This window comes from Xenopus laevis, chromosome 4L (assembly GCF_017654675.1).
Source record: "Xenopus laevis strain J_2021 chromosome 4L, Xenopus_laevis_v10.1, whole genome shotgun sequence".
In the NCBI taxonomy this organism is placed as follows: Eukaryota; Metazoa; Chordata; class Amphibia; order Anura; family Pipidae; genus Xenopus; species Xenopus laevis.
Window position 1 is genome coordinate 139,550,209 of NC_054377.1, and position 26,886 is coordinate 139,577,094.

Below are 26,886 nucleotides of genomic sequence, written 5' to 3' on the forward strand. Positions count from 1 at the left end.
AGAACCACTGTCGCCCAACTGATTTAATCAACCAGTGGGTTGAAGTTCTGCAACACCCTTCCTCCACTAAGTTTGCAAGGGCCCATTCAGATACAAAGAGTCCATGTATATGTGTGTGTTTCACTTTCTGGAGTGCAGTACAGACATGTTCTAGGGGTGATATTGCAAGTTATTTGTTACCTTTGTGTTTATAAAGCTGTGGCTTTTGTTGCTTCTTGGTGTATCTTCTCAAGATTATGGGCCTGGGGTTTTTCGTGAGTTTTGTGGTCTGAGTATGTGATTAGGGATGATAAGTGCATTAACATTGCCTTGATCATTTGTACGATTGTGCTATACACAGACTGTAGAGAAAAGAATCCCTCCCTGAGAGGGTTGTGTCATGTCCCTACCGGTGCCTCCATAAGTCATGACCCTGATATTGGTAAATCATTACAGACACTTTCACCTTCCCCCTCCTGTGTATCATATATATTGATAAAGTGTCCCTACATTGATTAACATTAATTTGTTGCATCAATACGCAATGGCCCATTATGCATGTACTGTATCCATGTTTGCCCTCTTGTCTTTGGTTTTTCTGTTCTCCCAAACCCTAAAGGAGGTTCTATCATATCATTGGCTATTTCTTAAATGCCTACTATACATTTCAATAACAAGCTTATAAAAATGCTGCTAAACAGTGAGCTTGGCCTTTAGTTGCTCCATGATTAGCATTGAATGACCTTGTGGGTAGGTTAAGGGACCTGCCAAGAAGCTATAAACAAAGCAGAAGGAATCTATAGGACCAGACATGGCTGATGCTGATGTGGCTGACACTACCAGGAGAAAATGTGGCAATGGAGAGAATAAGGGAAACATCTAATAAATACAGTACCAGCATATTTCAAGGATTTGGGATAGTAAAACCATGGATGGGCCTACAAGATGTGGCTATTGGTCCCACCAGAATTGTCCCACCATCTAGTGGAATCTTCCCAGAAGAGTGAAACTGTTATAGCAGCGAAAGGAGTTGCAACTTTATATAAAGCCCCTTGGTTTGGGAAAGAGATGCTGGACAGATAGATATGCCGCTACATTTAGCAATAGTATACATTCAAAGGCTAATTCACAGCTAGAGGGGACTTTGTACCAGAGCTACCAGATCTACCTCTCACCAGAGCTTTGTTCAATACCAAGGAGAACCTTCTCCCCAATGAAAAGGTGGATATGTCACTGTGACCCGTTTAACAGGGTAGAAGATGAATGGGAAGTCATTTTAATTAATGGGAGGTTTTTGTCTTTGTCAAATGATGGGGCTGCTGTGCTAGCCCCCCTATAATATACAGCAATCCATCCACATTAATACTAATGACCAGATGAAGAATAATGAGGCTCCAAATGTCCTTTGCATTAGTGGGCTCAGAATCAGGGAAGGTTTATTTGCTCCCTGTAACACCTTCTTGTCAATTTTGCAAAGTAGCATATCCTATTTAGATTGTAAGCTCCATGGCTTTTTTTGTGGATGAAGAATTATTTGTAAAATTAGAAGCACTGTAAAAAACAGATACTTCAAATATATGGTGGCTATGCTCCAGTAGGCAGGAGAGAGCTGCTGTTACACTAGACTGCTTTTCATTACTAATTGTACCTCCTGGTAATAGAATCCGTTGTGCCTTTTTTTCGAGGGGAGCACATGCTGTACTGGGGGGACACTCAGTAGAGATGGCTGCTCTACAACATCAATATTCTATTGTCAGCCATCTTTCTTCTACTTATTATTTGTCTCAAGCTGACACCAGTTCGGCCCTTAGAAATCATGGGGCCCTATATACCCAAATTATCATTTAATAAGGGCCAAACCCAACCCTCAAGCCATGTGACAGTACAAGCCGCCAGAGGAACCATTCCCCTGACAGTCATCTCCTGATAGTTGCCCAGAGAATACTAGTGAAAGGTGTTCAAAGCAAGATCCATACGAGCATTGCACCTTCCAGTGATAATACTTACTCATCATTTATGTCCATTGGACGCCTATATCCCCATAAGGCACAAGTTGCCCTTGTTGGGACTATATAAATAAAAGGATAATTATTAAAACCTTTTTAGTTACATTTTTTGCCCCTTTTTACTTACCGGCGTGTTACCAGCAGAAGGCAAGAACAGCTGTAGCATGAAGCCTATTGATTGCTAATCCAGAGTTAGGAGGAGAAAATTCTATTAAGTTGATTGTTGCAAATTAATTAATGCAGTTTATTCCTCCCAGTGTCAGGCGTTCAGCAGCCGCATATCAGCCAGCTGCAAGAAAGCTTGGATCATATCATTTCCATCGCAAATTCACTGACTGCATGATATGAGCATTATAGCAGTCAATACTGGGTTTCCTTATTTCCCATAAACTTTTTGATAAAGTGAGATAAAGTGTGATAAAGTAATTATGTGTATAGATGGTATTTATGTATTTGTTCTCTATCCCCACACCACAGTTATATGTATGTATAACTAACTTGCTTGCAGCTTTAGCCTTGCCTAAGATGCCATTGTTTCAGGCTGGTTGGCCACACTCTTCCTTATTTCTAATCTACTAGTTTTATAATCCTAACCATAGGAGGGGCCAGGAGGTGGGGTCTCAGGTCAGCGTCAGACTGGGGGTCTGGGGTCCATCGGGGTGAGTCAGGGGCCCCCACACTCCCCCGGCTCCCTGCCATAGTCACAATCCCCTTGAGTTCGAAAAAGGACCTCTTGTGTCCGAAACGTCACTATGCTACACTTGTAATAAAGGCGGTTTTAACGCAAAACTGGAGTGCTGCTCCTTATACATAGTCACAACCCCCCTCCAGCTCCCTGCCCTGAGTGTACCTTTTTCTTCTTCGTGCAACATGATCAGAGCCAGAAGGGGAGGTCAGGGAGCAGCGTGGGGAGCGAGTCTGGGTCGGTGGGACCCAAAAGGGTCACGGCCCATTCAGGTGTTTTGTCCTGCAGGCCCAGTCTGCTCAGGGACAGAGCTAGGGGTAGGCTGAATCGGTCTGAACCTCGGCTTCAGTATCAGAAGAGGTGCAATTTGCGATCGGCATTGAGACAGGCGTGAGGGTTTCAAAAACGGAAGACTGGCTCAAACGTTCCAAATAGAAAGTTTGTGCAGCTAGTATAATTCCAGTGTAAACCACTGCTGCTAAAATAAATGAAAATTTGCAGTTTGAAAATTACTGGCTGAAAGCTGTTTATTCCAATTTGGGCCCTTAAAGTGGCAGCTTCCATGGGCACCCAGTGCAACACTGAGGGTGATACCATATTCCCCTGTACTAGACCCAATTCAGCAGGGATTGCCTCTCCCCAGGTTTGCACTTATCGTATACAGAAATATACTATAAAACACAGGGATTCCTCTATACTAAGCACAATTCTGGCCGAACAGCCCAATATGTTTGCTCAAATCCTGTATAGAGAGATGCAATTTGGCAGGAATGTCCCTCTAGGTGTACTCAATGCCTGTGCAGAGAGATGCTGGCAAAGCAAAGCAAAGTAATGAGCACAATTTTAGGAAGTATTTTCAAGCTTTGTACATTTATAATTTTTAACTTACAAATTAAACAAAACCTTCTATTAGAACTCGTAGTCAAGTTTCCCTTTAAGTAAGCCATTAATTCCTTCTCCTGCAAGTCAAGCAGCCATATCCCGGCCCTGATCTTTGGGGGGAGCTTATGTGAATGGATCTGAATCCGTTCATGGCTCAGTGGGATACTGAGGGAACCGTAGCATTAGTGGCTTCCATTCACCAGGCTGCTTAATGACCTGATCTTCAAATTAAAAACAAAATATACACGGCGTGATTATCTTTATGGATTAATCCCCCCTGCTGGAGTTTGTCAGCTGCCTCCCCGAACTGCACAGTTTGAGATGTTATCTGACTTTTCTCTTTCTTTCTCTCCAAAGTTTTCTCATTTTAAACTGTGGCACCAGTTCTGGGCCCAAGAGACTGCCTGTGTCTTATCCAGCACGGCTCTCCTGACCTGCCCTTTAAAGGAGCCCAGTATGTGGCTCATTACAGCAGTCTCATCTACCCCATCCTTCAGTTTAGTGCTTTCCACGTCCCAAACCTAATCAGTCATTGCTAAATGGTTTCATATGATCAGGACTGTCCTTAGGGGGTGCAGTCTGACTCCCACACTCTGTGCAGTTGAATTGAAAGTAAAGAAAATCCATTTTGCCTCATAAATTCATACATTAAAGATTTGTCAAATGGAGACAGAACCGCCATCGGAAATCATGGGGCCCCAGTACAGCAACATTTTCTGGGCCCCCTGGTCCCCACCCACCTCAAATCCCGCCCCCTAACCCCACCTCTGACCCCGCCCACCCCACACCACAGTAAAAAGTCCACGCAGACACCAGAGCTAAAAACAGTAAACCCCCTCACTCACAAGTTATAAAAAGCCATTGGTGGCCAGGGCCCCTTATAATTTTTTTAAAAAAAATTGGCGGCCGTGGTCCCACATAAAAGTGTTTTTAAAAAACACAAAACATTGTTGGTCAGGGTTCCCCTGTAACTTAAAAAAATAACATTGGCGCCATGGCCCCCCATAAACGTTTTTAAAAAACAACATTGGTGGTCAGGGTCCCCTACAAGTTTAAAAAAAGTAATTGGTGGTCAGGGCTCCCCCATACATTAAAAAAAAATTGTGCCAGGCCCACCATAAAGGTTTTTCCAAATACATTGGTGGTCAGGGGCCCCATAGAATATTTTAAAACAATATTGGTGGCCAGGGGTTCAATAAAATAATAAAAGAAAACATTAGTGTTCAGTGGGACTTACCTTGGGTTCTTCTTCAGCTTCTTCAGTTTCCTTCGGCTCCTTTCATAGCTTTGGGTCTTTTCGCCGGCTTCAGGACTTAAATTTCGGGTATTTTCACAGCCAGTGTCGGATTTACATAGCGGGCGCCCCTAGGCCCACTGCCATTCGTCACCCCTGTCCCTTCCCCTTTATTTGTGCAAATTTTCATGATCGGTACCAACCAATGGAAACATTTAAAAAAAATATTGTATCTTTAGTGCATCCGTGGTGTTTTTTAACCAATGTGGGTGTGGTTGGCCCGGGCCTTGGTGGCCTTTCCACAAATCCAGGCCTGATCACAGCTTCGGCTCATTTCGAGGCTTCTGGTCTTCAGCGGCACATGAACTTCGGTGCTGTTAAGGGGGGCCCAGCTAATTGGAAAAGTGCAACACAGCCTGGCCCCCTTCAGGCCTGGGCCCGGTACAGCTGTACCCCCTGTGCCCCCCTGATAAGGCCCCAGATGAGATATTCAACGGCGGCTGTACCATTACTTTCCTGTTGGGTTGTTTCCCCTACAGTCTATAAAGGTGTGGCTGATTTTGCCCCATCTACCTAACACAAGCCCCCCATTGCCTTTGTGCTACACTCTTCACCCCATTGTCATTGTGTAGCGTGATAAACTCAAATGAGGAATGGGAAACCGCAAGCAGGATATGTACTTTGACTTCATATGGTGGTTTCAGCAAAACACGGCAGATTGGAAAACAAATAAACAAGCAGCAACCGCAAAAACAAATCCTAAATTAATTGTAGTTTGTAAAATGCCACAGAACTACACCCACCCAGAACTACACATCATACTAATCACAACTCAGCAGGAGATGTCTGGATTTTCTATCATTTACAAATTAAATGTATTTCATATTTTATTCTTCCATATGAATGATGAAGATGCCAATTGTAACTTCAAAAGAATAGAGAAAAAAAGTTCATCGTTGTTACTGGTCATTGTGCACTGCCACGGCCATATTCCCTTTATTCAGGCAATACACAACCACAATATGGGGGTAAGAGTTTCTCAACTGAAGCTCCCAACATTGCCCACAAGGCCTTTAGTTGATTGAGCAAATTTGGGCAAGTCATTAGTGCTCAGTTGAACCAGTACCAAACCACCATTTGACATTTTTTTGGTACAAACATTTGGTTAGGGCTTTCACTTAGTCCATAACAAAACTATAGATATTGGAAACCGTCGGTGTATGATTCCTTCAGTCTTGGGGGCAAATTTACTAAAGGGCGAAGTGACTAACGCCGGCGAAAATTTGCCAGCGTGACGTCATTTTGGTACTTCGCCGATTTACTAACGGATGCAGGCGTAATGTCGCTAGCTAGTGCAACTTCGCACTCTAACGCCAGGCGAATTTTCGCTTTGACAAACGGACATAACTGCAGAAATTCGCCGCCTCAGACCAGGCGAAGTGCAATGAAGTGTGTAGGACTTCCTCAATTTTTTTGTTGAAGTCCCAAAAAACGCAGGTGTCTTCATTTTTTCAGGGTGATAGGCTGCAAAAGTCCGTAAATTTTTTTTGGGTACCTGGGTTACCCCATACATTTCCTTACATATGGCACCTAAACCACTGGGCTCATGTGTAGGGCAATATAACAACTCTATTTTATTTCATTAAGCTTCCCTGGACTTGTGTAGTGTATTAGCTGCAGCATATAAATCCATTCAACTTCAACTTCCCGCCGTATGCAAATTAGCCAACGCTAGCACAACTTTGCTTTGATTGCCGACTAACGCTAACGAAAATTCGACAGCGTTTGGCGCCCTGGACGCAACTTTGCATTTTAGTAAATTATCGATGTCTGATCTAATTTTCACCCGGTGAAGTGTAGAGATGGGTGCGAAGCCGTCCATGGCGAATTTTCGCAGGTTAATAAATTTCCCCCTTAGTGCCAAGAATAGCTATGGCAGCAAATAAGTGTTGGATTTGGTAGAATAGGTATTTGCACCATATTTTACCCAAATTAGTTCTGGTGGAGCTGCCACTGTCTCTGAACTGGGGGGGGGGGGCAATCCACACTTTTTTCGTTATGCAGCTTTTTAAAAATTAAAAATTGCTCTAGTTTGAATATTTGAACTAAGCTTGACATTGGTTTCGGTATTTAGCTGAAGTTTTTGCTGAGGGCCTTGTTACTTCTTGCTGTTTGTTGGGGTTTACACCCTAGTTTTTACTGCTATGCTATTTACTGCTTAATTGTTCCATGTTATCAATTTATCCACACACTATTTTAACCCACCAAAAAATGCAAATTTATCTCAAATTTTAAAAGTGCTGATTTCTGCCCCAGTCAGGTAATATAGAGGATGGAGCAGTTCTCCGTAGGAATATTAAAGCTATTGCAATGTTAACAGTCGAACATCTTAGTGCAGTTTCTGTATTACCTTGTCTAATTAAATAGCATTAGCACAGCAGCAATAATTGGCCTAATTGCTGTTTTATTACGTTTTCATCATATTATTCACAATGAGTATGCCTCTTGTACGTATGCAAGCACGCTAATATATATAGTATGGGCCTTTAAGATTTGTTTTTATTTCTCATGATGTTGTACAGAGAAAGTGAATTTCTGCAGAGCGATACAATATATTAGCATGGGTTTCACAAGCTGCATTTCGCTGTTAAAAACAGGCGTTTATCATAACAATTCCGTGAGCGCTGGGCTCGATGAATCAGACATTTCTTTATTATGCTTTAATAAGATCTGACAAAAGGGAAATATTCTGTGATAATGTGCGTGATTTTAATGCTCTATCGCTGATGACTTGAGGGCTAAAACACAAATTACAGTTGATTATGCTTTAATTTCCCCTTTAATCCGTCAGACTCATTGTTTTCGGAGATTCATTCTTGACATAACGGAAAAGATATTCTCTATATTAATACTTGCAGCAAAAACCCTGCAGTGGAGCTGTAGGGGGGGGGGGTATACCCTTCTCTTACCCGATTGGTGCATTTGTATAGATTGTATTGTGTATGCACCAATCGTGTAGGAGAGTTGGGGATCTTATGTTGTTGATTGTCAGTCTCCTCATGTGTTTTCTCTATGGCTGTAACAATAAAGCGGATCTGGATTGCAGCCAGCGCACCCTTGTTCTGTGTAATTCTTGCACTGCAATGTGATTGGCTGTCTCTGCTGACCGGTTCAAATTTGAACTTCCTATCATGGACAGCCAATCACAGCACAGTGAAAGAATTAAACGGGACAAGGGTGCACTTACAATGGGGCAGATAAACTTGACTGTCAGGGCCTCATTTATCAACAATGGGCATATTTGTACCTGAGCAGTAACCCATAGCAACCTATAAAAAATGTGCTTTCACTGTTCTACCTGCAGCCACGTAACAATGGCGCACTGGGTCCCCCAGCAAAAAAAATCTTCAGAGGGGCCCGGTGTGCACCTACCAGCCCTCCTTGCAATTCCTGCCTGTCTGTGGTGGTTCACCTTTAAAGTTAACTTTTAGCATTTTATAGAATGGCTAATTCTAATTACAGTAATTGGCCTTCATTATTTATTTTTTATTATTTTTTAATTATTTGCTTTTTCTAACTCTTTCCAGCTTTGAAATGGGGGTCACTGACTAGTGAGGGGCGAATTTGCGGCGAATTCCCATGATTCGCCGCCCGCAAATAAATTGCGAAACCGCAGAGAAAAAAAAAATGGACACCGGCGTCCGTTTGTTTGGACGCCGGTGCAATTTCGCCAAAAACGGACGCCGGCATCAAAAATGAGAAACCGGCACAGTTTTGCAGCTTTTTATGCGTTTTGCTAATTTTGCGGGAAATTCGCAAATTTTCCGGCAAAGCGAAACGCCCCAAATTGGCCCATCGGTATCACTGACCCCATCTAAAAACAAATGCTCAGCAAGGCTACAACGAGGGAATGTAATATCACGCGCAATCGCATAAACTGTTCGCAAAGCGGATTGCGAGTAGTTTGCGCGCGAGAGTCTGTATGTAATAATTCGCTTTGAGACTGTTCTGCTACATTTGCGACTGTTTCCGCCGTTTCCCTCCACTTTGCGAACTTTTGTTATTGCGCTGTCAATGTAATAAAACTTCTTATCGCAAATTGCTTATATTGCGCTTGGTTTTTTAACAAGTCGTGTCTGTAGCCGCTGTTCAATGCAAATGTTATTCGAAATCTAATCGCAATGTAATTGTGTTCACGTGACTTTGCTATCAGTGTTGTGAGAAGAAGGTGTATCTACAACTTTTGCAGAAAGATATTCGTGGAGCAATTCCACCGTTCGCATTGCGTAAGTTTTTTCGCTATTCTTCATGTAATTTAAAAATGTAGTCAAGTTATATGTGGTAAAGATATATGTCAGCATTTTTTTTTTATATGTGGTAAAGGTATATGGTTATTAGTTTTTTTCCAGTGAAAACATCTTTCATTGCGACTCATCTTATTTTTGCGTTTGCTACTGTTTTGTGCTTATGTAATATATCTGTGCGAAAAATATTGCATTCCGCTTAGCGCAAATATACTCGCAAAAGTGCGAATGCGTGCTGTGATAACGCCAAATATTACATTTGGGGGCAAATGTATTATTAATGCTACTTTTTATTACTCATCTTTCTATCCAGGCTTCTCCTTATTCAAATCAATGCATGGTTGCTAGGATAATTAGGACCCTAGCAACCAGATTGCTGGAATTGCAAAGCGGAGAGTTGCTGAATAAAAAGATAAATAACTCAAAAACCCCAAATAATAAAAAAAGAAAAAGAATTCTCAAATTATCTCAGAATATCACTCTCTACATCATACTAAAAGTAAGCTTGAGTACAAACAACCCCTTTAAAGGTGTAGAAGAAGCAGACCCTGCAGTAGGGTCCCCTGTCCCCCTAGCGACCACGGGGTCTGCTTCCTCTATAGTTACACAACTGGCTGGCTCAACATGCTAATCACTGATCGGTTGCTATAGGTTACTACCCTGGTGCAAATTTGCTTGGTGCTGGCAGTGGATTGAATAGGATGAACGGTGCATGGAGCAGCAGCGTGGCTTTTATTCACGTGTGCGTGTGGACCTGGGGACAAGAACCACTGGGGCCCAGACCAAGTGAAAATGGAGTAAATCCCTACGTGAGCACAATGTTGTTAGCTCATGAGTACACGATGATTAATGTGATTCTTACTATGACACTGATTGTAGAATCGTTGGTGCTGACACAGCACTACCAGCCCCGTGGATTCTGTATTTCTGGGTTACAGGTAAATCTATTTTCCTTTATTTATATATAGCATTGATAGATTCAGCAAAGGATTATAGAGATTATATATCATCGGTAGTTTTAAGTTTTGGTGGTCCCACAATATGTAACAGGGTTCCTCTCATCAGAGCCGTGGCACCGCCCAAGCCACCAAACTTCCAAGATCAACATAAAATTCACTCTGGAGAACCACGGCGAGCGCTGTGGTTCTCCAGAGTGAATTTTATGCAGATTATATATCATGCCTATCAATCCATGTCCAGCAGAGCTTACAATCTAAAGACCATGCATGTACACACACTATAGTCAAGTTTATTAGGTGCCTTTGGACCTGCCTATATGTTTGCAGAGTGTGGGGGGAAACCTACACAGACATAGGCAGAGAAAGCTCCCTGCAGATAGTGCCCTGGCTGGAATGAAACCCAGGACCCCAGTTCAGCGTGGCAGCCATGCCATCCACCATTGCACCTTCATTCTGCCAATCTATGGGAAATCACAAGCTGCCTGGCATAGATACCTACACAACAGCATGAAAAAAGGGTTACTCTCTTCTTTTCATAGCTGTCTTCTGTGCCTACTAATTTTGTTTGGTTAGTTGTATAGCAACATAAGCCGTACTATTAGCTGTACCCCCTTTTCCTGCTGTTGGGGTTATGGTACACAGTGGTTTACATCCTCTGATTTTAAGTTTTCTCTCAATTTACATATTTTATTTTGTTTGGTGGTCCCCCCTATATATTATGCACACTACTTTTCCATTTATCTGGATTTTTCTGGTCCCCTGAAAAACGTAAAAAGGGGTTCTACTGTAGTTTAATAACATTCAGCAACCTTCTATTATACTGCTATTGAGCAGATCATGCTCTCTGTCAGGGGCAAACTGAATTATCTGCAAAAACATTAGACTAAAGCAGTGATCCCCAACCAGTGGCTCATGAGTAACATGTTGCTCTCCAAACCCTTGGATGTTGCTCCCAGTGGTCTTAAAGCAGGAGCTTATATTTGATTTCCAGGCTTGGAGGCAAGTTTTGGTTGTATAAAAACCAGGTGCACTGCCAAACAGAGCCTCAATGTAGGTTGACAATCCACATCAGGGCAGCCATCAGGGGGGGAGTTGTAGGGGGCCCCAAGGGTAAGGGGGGCCCGGCCACTCCACACTGACTTGATTATCTGGGCCCCCCATCTTTGTGAGAGTTGCTGACTTCGGGAAGGCATGGACGTTTAAGGGGCCCTGGCCACCGATTTTCTTATAATGTGGGGGGGGGGGCCTGGCCACCAATTTTGGCCACCAATTTATTTTCTCGTGTGGGGTCCTAGCCACAAATATTTTTTAATGGGGGGGTCCTGGCCACAAATGTTTTTTTATGGGGACCCTGACCACCAATATCTTTTTAGTTTTTTTACTTTGTGGTGGAGGGCGGACCTGTGGGTTGAGGGCGGACCTGTTCCTGTAGGTGGGGCTTGCGGTGGGCGCAGCCCAGGGGGCCCAGGAAATTTTGTCGTATGGGGCCCTGCGATTTCTGATGGCGGCTCCCCAACTCCTTTTACTTCTGAATGTTGCTCATGGGTTGAAAAGGTTGGGGATCCCTGGGCTAAAGGCACACAGAAATATTTAGGAACCTGCACATAGATCGTAACTCATCCAATGCACATAACAGGCAAGTATAGGTTGAATCGTTGGCTTTTTAAATGGCACTTGGACTATCGAAAAATGTTTCTGGTCACAGATCCTCCTGTTACTGAGGGCTCCCAGAGGCAGAGCATTTTGTTTCTCCTCTATCCTAGCAGATGGGGAAAAATGTTATGAGGCAAGGTTCCGAAATGTGTTTTAAAAGCTTCCCTTGGTCTGTAAGCCATAGGTACAAGAGCTGATGGCAGGCGCTAGCATGGAGCGGCTCCAACAGTAAATGAGGATCAGAGCTACTGGAAACTTTACTGCATCCCAATATCATGCTAATAGTATCCCCACACTATAATCAATATGTGAATATTAACATTTTTAGCTTGAGGAATCCATTAGAAGAAACTGCCAGGGAATCTATGTCAGATAACAAAGCTCAGTTGCTTTTGCACAAGCCTAAAATAAGGCTCCATCTTTAGATCCCTCTTAGGGCCCTTACACACAGGGTTTGTACATCCCTCATTGCACAGGAACAAACGCAGCCCGTGCTTCCTGATCACTGAGGCGCAAGTAAGCAGCCAACGTGGGTGTAACGCAAATTGATGCAGAGGCATACAGCAACAAACATCCATGGGTAATGGCCCTTAGAGGGGAAATATGTGTTCCAAACAGGAGTAATGTCTCTTTTGTCCTGAAAATGGTTAGTAATTAAACTTAATAGGACTTATTTATCATGAAATTGGCGCAGTGCAAGGTGCAGTCAAGGGCTCCAAATTGTTGCCAATCAGCTGCTACATACCTACAGCTTGACCTACCCGTGTGCAACACGTATGAGCATGTAGTGTCACTTGTGTTTAGCTTGGAGCATTAGGTGCACAGTGTCAGTTTAAAATGTTGTAAAATGGCTAATTCTAATTAACTTTTCAGTTGGCCTAAATAACTGAGAAACCACAAAAAAAAAAAAAAAAAATCAAAACCATTTGCAAATTGTCTCAGAATATCACTCTCTATATCATACTAAAAGTTAAAGGGGAACTATCACGAAAATGAAAATTTTAAAATATAAGCTTCAGCATACGGAAATAAGAAACTTTCTAAATACAATCAATTAAAAATTGTTTCTGAAATAATCAAGTTTATCTTCACTATTCCTCCCTCAGCATCGGTTTCTCCTCATTCTGTTTTCATTCAGGAGTTCGGTTTCAGATGAATGATCCATTATATCTTATAGAAGGGCTCCTTTTGCCTAGAAGACATATTAGAGCTCACTCTATTAAAATCACCAGACATCATGTCTTTCTACATGCAGAATTTGTGCAAAAGGCAGTTAATTTGTTACATTTTGTTTGGACTGGAATTAGTTATTTGAGCTCTAAATCATCTGCGCTCCCCTGCGACTGAACAGAAGAAAGCGCGACACAGGGGAGTGCAGGAGAAAATGCCCATGTGTTAGAGCCCTTAAGGCAGGGTTCCCCAACCTTTTTTACCGGTGAGCCACATTCAAACATAAAAAAATTAGGAGAGCAACATAAGCATGCAAAAAGTTGCCAAATATGGGCTGTTATTGGCTTTTAATAGCCCCTATGTGGACTGGCAGCCCACAGGAGGCTCTGGTTGACAGAACACACAGTTTTTATGCAACAAAACTTGCCTCCAAGCCTGGAATTCAAAAATTATCACCTGCTTTGAGGCCACTCGGAGCAATATCCAAGGGGTCGGAGAGCAACATGTTGCTCATGAGCCACTGGTTGGGGAACACTGCCTTAAGGGATACTGTCAAAATGAATCAGTTAATAGTGCTGCTCCAGCAGAATTCTGCACTGAAATCCATTTCTCAAAAGAGCAAACAGATTTTTTTATATTCAATTTTAAAATCTGACATGGGGCTAGACATTTTGTCAATTTCCCAGCTGCCCTAGTCATGTGACTTGTGCCTGCACTTTAGGAGAGAAATGCTTTCTGGCAGGCTGCTGTTTTTCCTTCTCAATGTAACTGAATGTGTCTCAGTGGGACATGGGTTTTTACTATTGAGTGTTGTTCTTAGATCTACCAGGGAGCTGTTATCTTTTGTTAGGGAGCTGTTATCTGGTTACCTTCCCATTGTTCTTTTGTTTGGCTGCTAGGGGGGGGGGGGAAGGGAGGGGGTGATATCACTCTAACTTGCAGTACAGCAGTAAAAAGTGATTAAAGTTTAACAGAGCACAAGTCACATGACTTGGGGCAGCTGGGAAATTGACAATATGTCTAGCCCCATGTCAGATTTCAAATTTGAATATAAAAAAATCTGTTTGCTCTTTTGAGAAATGGATTTCAGTGCAGAATTCTGCTGGAGCGGCACTATTAACTGATTCATTTTGAAAATTTTTTTTTTCCCATGACAGTATCCCTTTAAAGAAGCAACAAGCTCTGCAAGGAATCAGTACTCCCAAGAACAAAGCAGACAAGCAAATGGCAGTGGAGACTGCAGTAATAACCAGTAATGCTACCAGCTCAATATATTCCAATGTATACCATAGGGACCTGGAATACTGAAGGCTGAATAGGGAACACTGCATTCAGGTGCAGGTTTCTCCTGCAAATTCCCCAGCAAAATCACATGTATTCACATAAGCTGCTTACAGGGCTGCTTCACCTACGCGCCCAAACCTAAATGGTAAGCAGATAATCTCATTGCAATGCTAATTAGTGCTAACGAAATGCTGCAGACAAACAGCACTACAATTAGCAGCTGCAGCTAGTCATTTGTACAGCCTAAAACATGCCACAAAATGGATACGTGATGACAGCTAAACAGACGGAATGGATACAACCATTAGGGAATTGCTGTTGAGTCTGGGGCTTGAAATCGGCATCATTTTTACCTAAGGAGATCACTGAGTGGAAATGCTGGGGGCTGCAGTTCAGTAGGATAAAGCCTGGGGGTTCTGGTTGCACATTTCTGATGAATATACTAAAAATAGTAATGTGTATCCTCTGTGCCCTATCCTAAAGCCAACCCTGATACTACTCGTTTACAAGTCCAAGTACTGTGCATGCTGGGAGTTGAAGTTCTTAGAGAACGGAAACCTCTGCACTAATTGACTTTCACCAAATTGTCTCTGGCACTTGAGTGGTTAACACAATGTTCCATACTAGTGGCATCACCCGAATCCTCACGACTCGGATCTCAGAACATACCTGTCTGGGAACGCAATAAATGAATCAAAGTGACTGGGGCTCTCGAGCCAAGAGATGTCCTTAAACACAGGCTGCTTGTTGCCACTGACAGCCGGAATTATGCAGGTCCTTGAAACTTCATGCAATACAGTTTATTAAACTCTGGAATACTGAAATAATACTGCGGCAAAACCATTCCCTTTTATCCTAGGGGGTTGTTTCTTTCCTCAGGGACAAATAAAAGTCAACTGTGTACTTTCCTTTGTTGTGTCTCACCTATTGGTTACTCACCCATTGGTTGGTGAGCCTCATATCTCTGTGGGCTTTGCCTACACTGACTCAGTTATACCATATGTCACTTTCAAAGATACTTCTATGTAACTGGGTGGCTGTACAGTCTGGATGTACCCTGCCATAGATAGGTGCAGACTACAGTGCCAATGGGCACAGGTAAAAAGCTAGCAGCACCAGCATTCCCTAAATTTGCTTGTGTGAATGACACCCCTCTGGGCCAGACTGGATTAGCACCCTAGGCATCCTGGCCGACCACATCGCCCCCCTCCCAGCATGGGTGCACATACACAAACGAGCGTGTACATGCATGAACAGGTGCATATGGTTTGACTACAGGGGAGTGCGCCAGAACACCAGCGACCATTAAGGGGACATGGCCTCAACTAAGGGTAGGCACTCCCCACCTGGCATTGTACTCTAGGCACGTGCCTATGTCTACCCCTAGTTCTGACCTCGAATGACATAAATTATGGGACAAGTAGGGGACAGTATGGGAACCACCTTAACCCCTTTCCCTGCGCTCAGGGCAGCCATCAGGTGGGGGAGAGTTGTAGGGGGGCCCGGCCAAGCCACACTTTCTTGATTAGCCGGTCCCCCCTTCTTTCTGAGAGCTGTTGACTCCAGGAAGGAAGGGCGGGAGCACAAGGGGAGGTATCTTCTGTTCATTACTTCCCCTTATTGGTCACTGAGTTTAAGTCCCTGTTGAGCTGCTCAGGGATTGGATAGTTGAAGTTTGAACTTCTCCTCCAGCTCATCCAATCACCATGCAACTTTACCAGGACTTGAAATTCTGTGACCAATAAGGGAAGTAAATGCTGTCACTGGAAGAAAATGCAGCCACCTGTGCTCCCCTCCTCCGTTCTGTAGTTGGCAGCTCACTGACAGCAGGTGGGCCACACTAATGAAGTAAGTGTAACATGGCAGGCCCCCCTAAAGGTAACCCTTTTTGGTCTCTGTTGTGTGGTGGGGCCCTGGGCACCAAATTTTTTTTAAACTTCTGGGGGAGGCAAGTTTTTTTTACATTTATGTTTAAGGGGGCCCTGGCCACCAATTTTTTTTATAACGTGGGGGGGGTCTGGCCACCAATTTTTTGTCGCATGTGGGGTCCTAGCCACCAATATTTTTTAATGGGGGCCCTGACCACAAATGTTTTTTTTAATGGGGGGAGCCCTGACCACAAATATTTTTCTCAATGGGGGCTTGTGGTGGGCGCAGCCCAGGAGGCCCAGGAAATTTTTTCGTATGGGGACCTGTGATTTCTGATGGCGGCCCTGCCTGCGCTCCCCTAATGAATACAGTGCTGCCGAATGCAGGCATTGCTGTATTCATGGGGCACATGCAAGTCTCTCCGCTCTATTGGAGCATAGAGACCTGTGGCCAGTAGCATAACTATAGAAGGCTGTGTGGTCTGCTTCCTCTATAGCTAATAAAAAAAACCCTCCTCCCCAGCTGCTTTCTTACTGGCAAGGAATCAAGTCGGGTGGGAGTTGGTGGAGTTCTGGGCAGATGTGGGTGGAGTTTGGGGTGGGGGCATGGTGGAGGCGGGATGAGAAGTGGGCGGGAGGATGGGAATCGGAGTGCGTTGGGCCCCTCTGAAGATTTTTTGTCAGGGGGGCCTGGGGCACTCTAGTTACACCACTGGCAATTCAGAAAAATGCAGCCAGGACAAAAACATGGTAGTTTGTGCTCTTGTTTGCACTTTGCAAGGTCTCAGTTATGAGGAAAGGCTTGCCAAGATGGAATTGTTTACTTTGGAGAAGAGGCTTCATGGGGGATATGAATCCTTATTATAAATTTGTTTTTGATAGAGAGACCGTAATGAAGTTGTAAAAACTTCTTGATAAAGTCATTGTACCTGTAGATGCATTGCTTCAAGCAAAGGTTGATGCATTTTTAGCAAGTAAGCAAATAATGTAGTTCCAGGACCTGGTCCAATTGTCCTGTTGGAGTTAGGATGTGATTAGCATTTGATAGATCCCATTTAATCTAGGTCCCATATGTAAACAAGCAGATTTTAGGGTAAGTGATTTAAACAAGTAACGTATGAGGTGCTTCTAATGTATACATGGTTACATAGTTAATGTAGGTGGTTAAAAAGCTAAAGAATAAAAGGTCCATCAAGGTGAACCCTTCCGAATGACCCCCAGTGCACATATATTGCTTTCAATATTATGCATGGCCAAGAAATCATCCAAGCCCCCCCATTAACATCACCTGACACCCCCCACACACTGTCCTCACTGTGAAGAACCGTTTCTGCTTCAATTGAAAGTTCTGTTCCTCGAATATAAAAGGTCAGGGGTCCCAGATGGAGGAGGAGGGTTGTGGCTGGGGCTGTGCACGGACCCTTCAGTCCTACACTGCATATCTCACATGTTGTTTCTCTTTTATTAATACCATGGGACAACTTCAAATAGAATGATGGGTAAACAAGTAGGTGCCCCAACTTACTCTCACTGATGATTAGTTAGACGTGATCCAACAATAGGAGGGACCTAAACCCCCATTCCTTTATTCCATTCTCTCTCTCTTTTTTTAAATTAAAGTCCAGAGTGTTTACCCGGAAGAAATCTCTTGGATCACTTCTGCAATAAGGAGCCAAAAATGATCCTCATCTGATGGCTATGTCTCTCTCTGACTTAAGTTGTTTTTTTTTATGGACTAAACATTAGTTAATTCATATTTCTGTTACTACAAAGTACTGGAAGCAGGACAGCCTATAATAAGTACTTTATACGAGGTGTGCCAAGCATCTTATTGTGTTTTGCATTGGACTCCTTAAACTATGCCATGTAAGTGATATATAGAGAATTATTCACTTTGAGCTAAAATATATGGACAGGTGGAGTACATAGCGTGTGATCTAGATTATTGGCTCCTAACTTTGGCAAACTTCACCTCAAATCTTGGCCCCATGCACCAAAGATTTACAGGCTCCATCCATAAAACTATAGAGCAATGTAAGCACAGCCCCAAATGCAAACACGTAGCAAATGTACATAGTTCCTGTAGAGCAGTGGTCCCTAAACTTTGTGGTTGCCTCTCTTGGGAGCAAGTGGCTGGGAGGCCAAGCCTGAAAGTCATTTAGGGTGAAATTTGGGGTGAATATCCATTTGGCTTTAACGGGATCCTGTCATTGGAAAACATGTTTTTTTCAAAACACATCAGTTAATAGTGCTGCTCCAGCAGAATTCTGCACTGAAATCCATTTCTCAAAAGAGCAAACAGATTTTTTTTATATTCAATTTTGAAATCTGACATGGGGCTAGACATATTGTCAATTTCCCAGCTGCCCCATGTCATGTGACTTGTGCCTGCACTTCAGGAGAGAAATGCTTTCTGGCAGGATGGTGTTTTTCCTTCTCAATGTAACTGAATGTGTCTCAGTGAGACATGGGTTTTTACTATTGAGTGTTGTTCTTAGATCTACCAGGCAGCTGTTATCTTGTGTTAGGGAGCTGCTATCTGGTTACCTTCCCATTGTTCTTTTGTTTGGCTGCTGGGGGGGGTGGAAGGAAGGGGGGTGATATCACTCTAACTTGCAGTACAGCAGTAAAGAGTGATTGAAGTTTATCAGAGCACAAGTCAAATGACTTGGGGCAGCTGGGAAATTGACAAAATGTCTAGCCCCATGTCAGATTTCAAAATTGAATATAAAAAAATCTGTTTGCTATTTTGAGAAATGGATTTCAGTGCAGAATTCTGCTGGAGCAGCACTATTAACTAATGCATTTTGAAAAAAAATTTTTCCCCATGAGAGTATCCCTTTAAGGTTAATTTTGGGTGAGGCCATCCTTGGTATTATTGGAACTATGGTGAAATGACAGATAGGTAAGTGTTTTAAAATATATGTCAATAACATAATTATGAGCTAATGGGGGCGGGGCTGAACAAATGATGAACCACAGAGGGGGCTTGAGCCAAGAAATACTACTTATATATAGAGGAGTATGACCATGGCCAGCTATATCTGTAGAGATAATGGGAACCCATCTGGCACCAAATATAGTGGGATGTGGTGCCCACCTATCAACAGTGTAAATGTTGCAAAGTACACAAATCAATGAAATTTATAATAATTCTTCCTCCTAGAACCACTCTCCAGCTCAAGTGTGTAGTCCAACAGTTCGACAGAGGGCCACACACTGACCATAATAATTACATCTGTACAATAATACTTCATATGAGTGAATTACCAATATTAACATAATGTATAGGAACCTATGCTCAGCGATGTTTTGTGATAGCTCAAAATGCCGGTAAACTGGATCTCAATAAAAGCTGGATAGAATCAGAGTTCTGCAAAGACGAACAGAAATCCCATCTCCCTGGGCAGCCTGGGAACATGCACTATATTAAATATAGAAAAACCTCAGCAATGAAATATTAATTGAATAGAAAGGCAAATAAGAAATAAGTTCAGGTGAACTGTAGATTCTCCCCTGTCTGTTACAGCCTGTGGCTAAAGCTACACAAGATGTTAACTTGGGTTTCCATCAAATTTCCCGTCCCATTGTTATCCACAGTACGGCACGCCAGAATCTCAGCATGTTCTGAACGAGTCATTAGCGCACTGACAACACAGTCCATTAAGTAACTTACATTCAAATAAATGTGGCCACTTTGTATTCGCAGCTGTTTCCAAAGCCAGTGGCCAGACGGTATGGGGAGAAACTCTTTCCCCTACACTAAAATCTCATCACGTCCACGTGCCTTTAAAGGGAATCAATAAACACCCTTCCCTATACTGAAACTGCTGCTCATCTGTGTTGGCAAACTGGGAAGTAGATCCGCTAATATATTGTAAAAATGCAACTGGCCAGATTAAACAGCATAATAGTGCATAATAGTGCATGCTAGCATAGATTTGTAATAGTGTTATTTGGGCATGGGGGGGCAGGCATTCATTAAGTAAATGTTGAGCAGAAATCTGTGCCAACATTTTTTCCCTACTTGACACTATTAGATGTTTTTCAGTCTGTGTCTCAATGTGTAACCAAATAAGGGTGAGGTTATGTTAGAACTTGTAGCTAATAAAAACATTAGTATACTTTCCCTTTAAACTTTAAATGGGTGCTTCACCTTTAGGTTAACTTTTAGTATGTTATAGAATGGCCAATTCTAAGCAACTTCAAATTGGTCTTCATTATTTATTTTTTATATAGTTTTTGAATTATTTGCCTTCTTCTTCTGATTCTTTCCAGCTTTCCAGCTCTGACCCCATCAAAAAAAACAAATGTTCTGTAAGGCTACAAATGTATTGTTATTGCTACTTTTTATAACTCGTCTTTTTTTAGGGCTCTTACTGACGAGCGTTTTTACCTGCGCTCCCCTGCGTTTCGTTTTTCTGCGTTCAGCCGCAGGGGAGCGCAGGAATAGACACATTACATTTTTCCCCAATGGGGCTGTATTCACACAGGCGCGTGTAGGCGCCGAACACAGGTTGAGACGCAACATGCTGCATTTTTCCTGCGTTCGGGGCCTACATGCGCCTGTGTGAGTACAGCCTCATTGGAAAAATGTAATGCGTCTATTCCCGCGCTCTCCTGCGGCTGAACGCAGAAAAACAGAACGCAGGGGAGCGCAGGTAAAAACGCTCGTCAGTAAGAGCCCTTATTCAGGCCTTCTCATTCATATTTCGGTTTCTTGTTTAAATCAATGCATGGTTGATAGGGTCATTTGGACCCTAGCAACCAGATTGCTGAAATTGACCGGAGAGCTTTTGAATAAAAAGCTAAATAAATCAAAAACCACAAATGATAAAAAATGAAAAACAATTGTGTCTCAGAATATCACTTACTAAAAGTTAACTCAAAGGTGAACAACCCCTTTAGCAGAACCAGTGCTGGACTGGATTGCAAAGGACCCACTATAAATCGCCTGTTACCTGGCACCCTGGTGAGCCAGTCAACCAGTGAACAAAATCAACTGCTTATTGCATCAAGTGCTTTCCAAAATAGTGGGTCTGGTTGCCCTGGAGGACTCAATACAGTGGAAGGGAATTCGGCAGCATGAGATATAGTAATACTTTCTTGCATATATTTTTCTATATAAGTTTAACCTTGTTATTAGTTAAGGGAGGGAGACTGAACAACTGTTGGACCACATCCATCAAAATCATATATTTTAATGTTGCATTAAGCGCTAGTGGCTTTGTACATTATTGGGGGATGGGCTGCAACCCGAATGCTTAGGGGTCCACATCATATCCAGTTGGCTTATCCTGAAATAATGCATAGAAGACGTTTAAGACTCAGAATTGTGGTTTATCCAAAACCATACCAAAAGAATTGGCACACACATCCTACATACCCAAGTATCTTCTCTTGGTGCTCAGTGATGGGGGAATCAGCAGCCTCAGATACAGCGTATGAAGAAATTCACTGGCACATAAGACATGCGTTGAGCAGAGGGTAAGCCCTTGCAATTTGAATAATGCATAGTGCAACGTTTCGGGGGCATGCCCCTTTGTCAAGCATTATATCATATATTATCCAAAGTCAATAAACCAGTATATTTACCCTTCCTTCCTTATTCTGGTATCAGGAACCCTTGCTTCCATCCAAAGCATTGTAATCAATCAATCAATCCAGTAAATGGGTAATGATACCCATAGGTGCAGGGGTTCTTCTGCAAGGTGCCTTTATTTATAAATATTATCCAAAACAGTACTCAATCTATTAATAGTTTCATTGTCAATAGTCTATCCTCCCTACAATGTTTTATACGAGCCTAACATTTGCAGTTTTAGGTTGCATTTTACTGGAATGTGCTAGCAAAGTTTGTTCTGTACCTCTAACCAATAATTAGCAATAAGCACTTAGCTTTTACTGGACCTGTACAGTCAAGCATCTGGTTGCTATGGTTTACTGGACGGAGGTACCTATGAGTGAGAATAATGTGTATAAGCAACCTGTTAGCAGATATGTTTTGTTTTGGGGGGGGCAGGAGGAGAAGATAGGAAGAGGAGTAGAACAAGGCAATAGCAGGGAAACCTGGGAACAGTAGAATACGTTACAGTTACACTTCATATATCAGTTTCCTTTCCTCCTGCCCTTTAGTTTAATGTACAGCACAGTCTAACAAAGGCCATTTTATTTTAATAAATAATGGGGTCCGGCAACAGCTTTGCCCCTTGACCCACCACAACTAAAAAAGACTTTAAATGAGTAGGGCTATAACTAACCAGTAGCCAATCAGAGCATGGGGATGTTTATAGCATGCATACAATACAAACAGCACTACAACATTTCTGCAAAACGCCCCTTTATGGGCAACATTGTCAACATATAATGAAAACACAATAGCAGCTCAGTAGACATTAAATTCTACCTCCACTAAATCCCTTAATTGTTAGAAAAATCCCTTAATTGTTATTCCTCTGCATTGCATAAAACATGAAGTTCTGTGGTTGTGGCATCAGTGCAAGAAGATGGGCCTAGGGCATTGCAGTAAGCCGGAGCCCAAAACTGTAACTTGACTGCTTGCATTGAGGTCAGTTGGGGGCATTCTTCTGTTCTTCCAATGTGCAGACAGAGACAGTTGGTTTTGGACAGTGGACTCTGAATGCTCAGGCCCCGGTCACTTTCTTAACTCAAAAGGGACTGATAGGGAACACAGGTCAGGTACACAATGCAATGAATCCCATTCACAGAGGCAGACTAGAAGCATTTTTTTGTGATGGGGAGGATTGTCCTAACCTGCCAGGATTTAGTTTACATTGTGGGCATGTAGTAATGTTTTTCCAGGTCCAGTAACCAATAGCTAGATGTTTGTTTTTAGTAATGGTGCTGCACTAGACCTGTGAGTGCTCACTAGTGATTGGTTGCCATGGGTTACAGGGTAGGACACAATATGGTCATGTTACTCCTTAATCTCATATAGCAAGCAGAACTCCAGTGGTTAATTATTATTTTACCAGGCTCAGGAGGGGTTTATTGCCAAAGGCCTGTGTTCAACTCATGAATATATAAAAGTTATAGAACTTTGCAGTGTTGCTTTTCATTAGTATCGTTCCTTCTGCTTAATACTACTAGATATATCTGTAATATTGAAGAGATATGAGAGTGAGTTCGAGCATTTACCTTTTGCACCACTGCCTTTCTGTAGCAGCATACACAAAAGCTACACATTCAAATCCTGAGCAAGAAAACAAAACATTTACAGGAAATAATTCAATTCTATCAAGCGTGAGAAATGCAAATAACACATCTCTAAAGGCCACATTGCGCATCTGACACAACAGTAACCATCAGTCTAGCACTTCTTTAAAGAACCAGGATTAATGGTTCAATGGGGCCACAAAGGATAATATATCTGCAATGTATTTTTAAAATAGGGATGCACCGAATCCACTATTTTGGATTTGGCCGAACCCCGCAAAAGATTCAGATGAATAGCGAACCCGAATCATAGCATATGCAAATTAGGGGTGGGAAGGGGAAAACATTGTTTATTTCCTTGTTTTGTAACAAAAAGTCAGGCCTCCCACCCTAATTTGCATATGCAAATTAGAACTTAGTTCGGCCGAATCCCAAACGAATTCTGGATTAAAACCTTAGGTTCTCAGTATAAGAAATCTACATAACGGATATTTTGGTGGCTTCACTGCAACTAAGTAAGTAACGAAACAAGGGGGAGTTTATTAACCCTGGAATCTTTCAGTTGGCATTTTATGAGTCATAAAGGAAAAACTTAACTAGGGCTATAGGGTTATTTGTATATAACTTCTTTGATTAGGGAAGGCACTACAATTGTTGGACTACAAGTTCAAGCACTCTTCTGCTGAGCAAAGTTGACACTTGTATTTTAACAATGGCTAGAGATTTCACCACTTTGGGTTTTATGCTCTGATTCAACCATCCCACTAGAGGTTTTCCAGAGGACTGAATGTAACGGGCCTGTTACAGATTATTTTAACTATGTAACAGCTATATTGTATCCATTTAATTAGAAAAGCTCCCATTGTGTGATGCAAGGGGACACTAAAAAGCTATTAATAGTTTATCTCTGAATTTCTAATGAAATTACACACTTAGATTTACATTGCAGCTAAGGGACTAATAAATGTCTGCTGCATTACAGCACCCTGGCGAGGTTTGTACCTAATCAGCAAACATTACATTTTCTACTTTTGCTTCTCCAACATTGCAGTTTTTGTCAGCAGAACCTGGATGAATAATGAGTCTTCCGTATACACCGAGCTTTCACAGCAAGGACAAGCCCAATGATTCACAATAAGCCTCTCAGTAGAGAGCAAATTTCCCCAAAGGTTGTACAGAACCCATTGAAAACCAACACACTCGTATCCTCATCATAACCTGTGCCCTACTCAACGTGAAGTTCCTTGTGAAGATTCTCCATCTGAAATACATTTACATCATTCCATCAATCAGGGGTCCTTGAGCTGTGGCTGAACTACAACTTTTAGAATCCCATAATGGAGGATGGTGGAAAGTTCAGCACCAGCTGGAAAGATATAGGATTTACATGCTTCCATTTCCCCTAAACACACACACACACACACACACACACACACACACACACACACACACACAGACTCCTGCATTATAGTAGGAACTTCTTGAAGTACAGCACCACAAATCTTGTTTAAATAAAAAAAAAACACTGGTAGGACCTGGATAAGCAATGTTTCAGGCTACACAGAGCCTTAAATGCATTTTTTATATAAACAAGATTTGTGGTGCTGTACTTCAAGAAATTCATGTAAGAGGATTGGAAAGTGACCATTCAAGGTATGTGCACCAGGACCCCCAGACTTAAAGGGGTGGTTCACCTTTAAGGTAACTTTTTGTATGTTATATAATGGCCAATTCTAAGCAACTTTTCAATTTGTTTTGATTATTTATTTTTTATAGTTATTTGCCTTTTTCTTCTAAATCTTTGCAGCTTTCAAATGGGCGTCGCTGACCCCTTCTATAAAGCAAACGCTCTGTAAGGCTACAAATGTTTTGTTATCGTTACTTTTTATTACTCGTCTTTAGATTCAGGCCTCTCCTATTCATACCCCAGCCTCTTATTCGAATCAATGTATGGTTGCTAGGGTCATTTGGGCTCTAGCAACCACATGGCTGAAATTGCAAACTGGAGAGATGCTGAATAAAAAGCTAAATAACTAAAAAAACAATTGCAAATTGTCTCAGAATATCACTTTCTACATCATATTAAAAGTTATCTCAAAGGCGAACAACCCCTCTCAGGAATTAGGAGCTGATTCTACTAAGCAATCCTGCATTATAGTATACACAATGACGGTTGGACTTGCATGCTGCTCAAAGCAAAATCCAAGAGCTCTTTAGTTGATTAAACGTGCCATGGAATTAAATGCAGTTCATCCTAGCAACCAATGGGCTAGGAAGGTTGCCAGTTGCATCCTTTATTATTATTATGATTATTATTATGATTATTATTATTATTAATTTGAACCCGTCCCCTACATTTACCTGCAAAGAGCTGCATCCAAGCGCAGATCTTATACACAGTGGCTGTGTTGCAGAAGAAGAACAGGGCGAAACAGGTAATGCAGCCCAGGATCAGCACCATGGACAGCAGCACAAAGAATGAGGCCGCTTTGAAGGCTCCGGACGGGATGGTGCTGAAATCGGTGAAGGATCCCCGGCAGGTTAACTCTCTGTTGGCCACGCCGTTGCCCACGCAGTAATGGAACAAGCCAAAGTAGCCTGGCTTAGGTGTGTTGACACTGTCCCCTATCCAGTAGGGTTGAATGAAGACCACCACGTTGATGATGGCAAAGCAGATGGTGAATATAGCCCAAAGGACCCCTATGGCTCTGGAGTTCCTCATATAATTGTCATGGTAGAGCTTGGACGCTTCTTGTGAAGTCAACATCTTGGCTGGAGATGATCAGCTCTCCTCTGGACCCAACAAATCACCCCGTGAGACTGTGAGCCCACCCTACCTGATAACCCCTTGGCATTCAGTTCATGTGATGGGGGCCAGGCCAGATGCTTTTTAGTGTATGCCAGCACTAGTTATGAGCCCAGGGCGCAGAAGGGAGATTCCTTTTGTAGAGGCAGCTAATGAGCAAGAGCAGGGTCCCTGGAAGCAGCATATGTCTAGTAGATACAGGAGGACACTGCCAGTGAATTCCAAGAGTTGGAGTGAGAGATGAAACCAAAATCCCCTGCCATTTGTAAGGAGAGAGAGAGAGAGAGACAGCCTTAACTGCACGGCAGAGGTTTGGATGGATTGATCCCTCTCTGCAGCTGCTGGGGCTCCATCTTTGCTCTGTGATTCCTTCTGCTGACTGCTGCGCGCTCCCGTTCCCCGGCGCGCTCCCGTGGCAATGCAGATTTGGGGGGAGAATAGACAGAACGGTTTCCCAGGCATCCCTGGGTTTTTGAAAGGCTCTGATCTGATGCGCTGTGGGATTCGGTCTTGGCCAGCCCAGAGCATGACAGTCAGCCACTGTCTAAATGTCAGCGCAAGACGGAAGACTGGCCTTTAATGCATAAACTGTCAGGCACGGGGTATATTTATTATATACACATTCAAAATATTATTTGTTATGTGTCACCTCCTTAAAATGATGAAAATGCATCAGAAATCACTTGGGTTACTATAAGACTAACGTACAATCTCTATTCCTCCAGCTGTTGCATCACTTCCAGGGGGATGTCGGGAGTTGTAGTTCACTGACAGTTGGAGGGATACGGGTGGGATATGCACAGAACTCATTTGATGTCCTAGAAGAGGCAGCAACAAATTGGCCAAGCGAGTGTAGGAATCAGCGAAGCTACACAGCGCC

The 26,886-nt window shown here is 42.6% G+C and overlaps 1 protein-coding gene across 2 annotated transcripts in view; it reads right to left on the reverse strand.

Moving 5' to 3' along the window:
- LOC108714704 (LHFPL tetraspan subfamily member 4 protein) overlaps positions 1 to 26,586 on the reverse strand; it is a 92,350-nt gene extending 65,764 nt beyond the window's left edge. Inside the window, exon 1 of one of the 2 annotated variants that reach the window (XM_018259155.2) lies at positions 25,562 to 26,562. In XM_018259155.2, coding sequence (XP_018114644.2) covers positions 25,562 to 25,967 — 406 coding nt within the window. In that variant the 5' untranslated portion in view covers positions 25,968 to 26,562. Of the gene's footprint in view, positions 1 to 25,561 lie in introns of both variants that reach the window. The other variant, XM_041590877.1, reaches the window with a different exon arrangement.
- Positions 26,587 to 26,886: the final 300 nt, after the last annotated feature.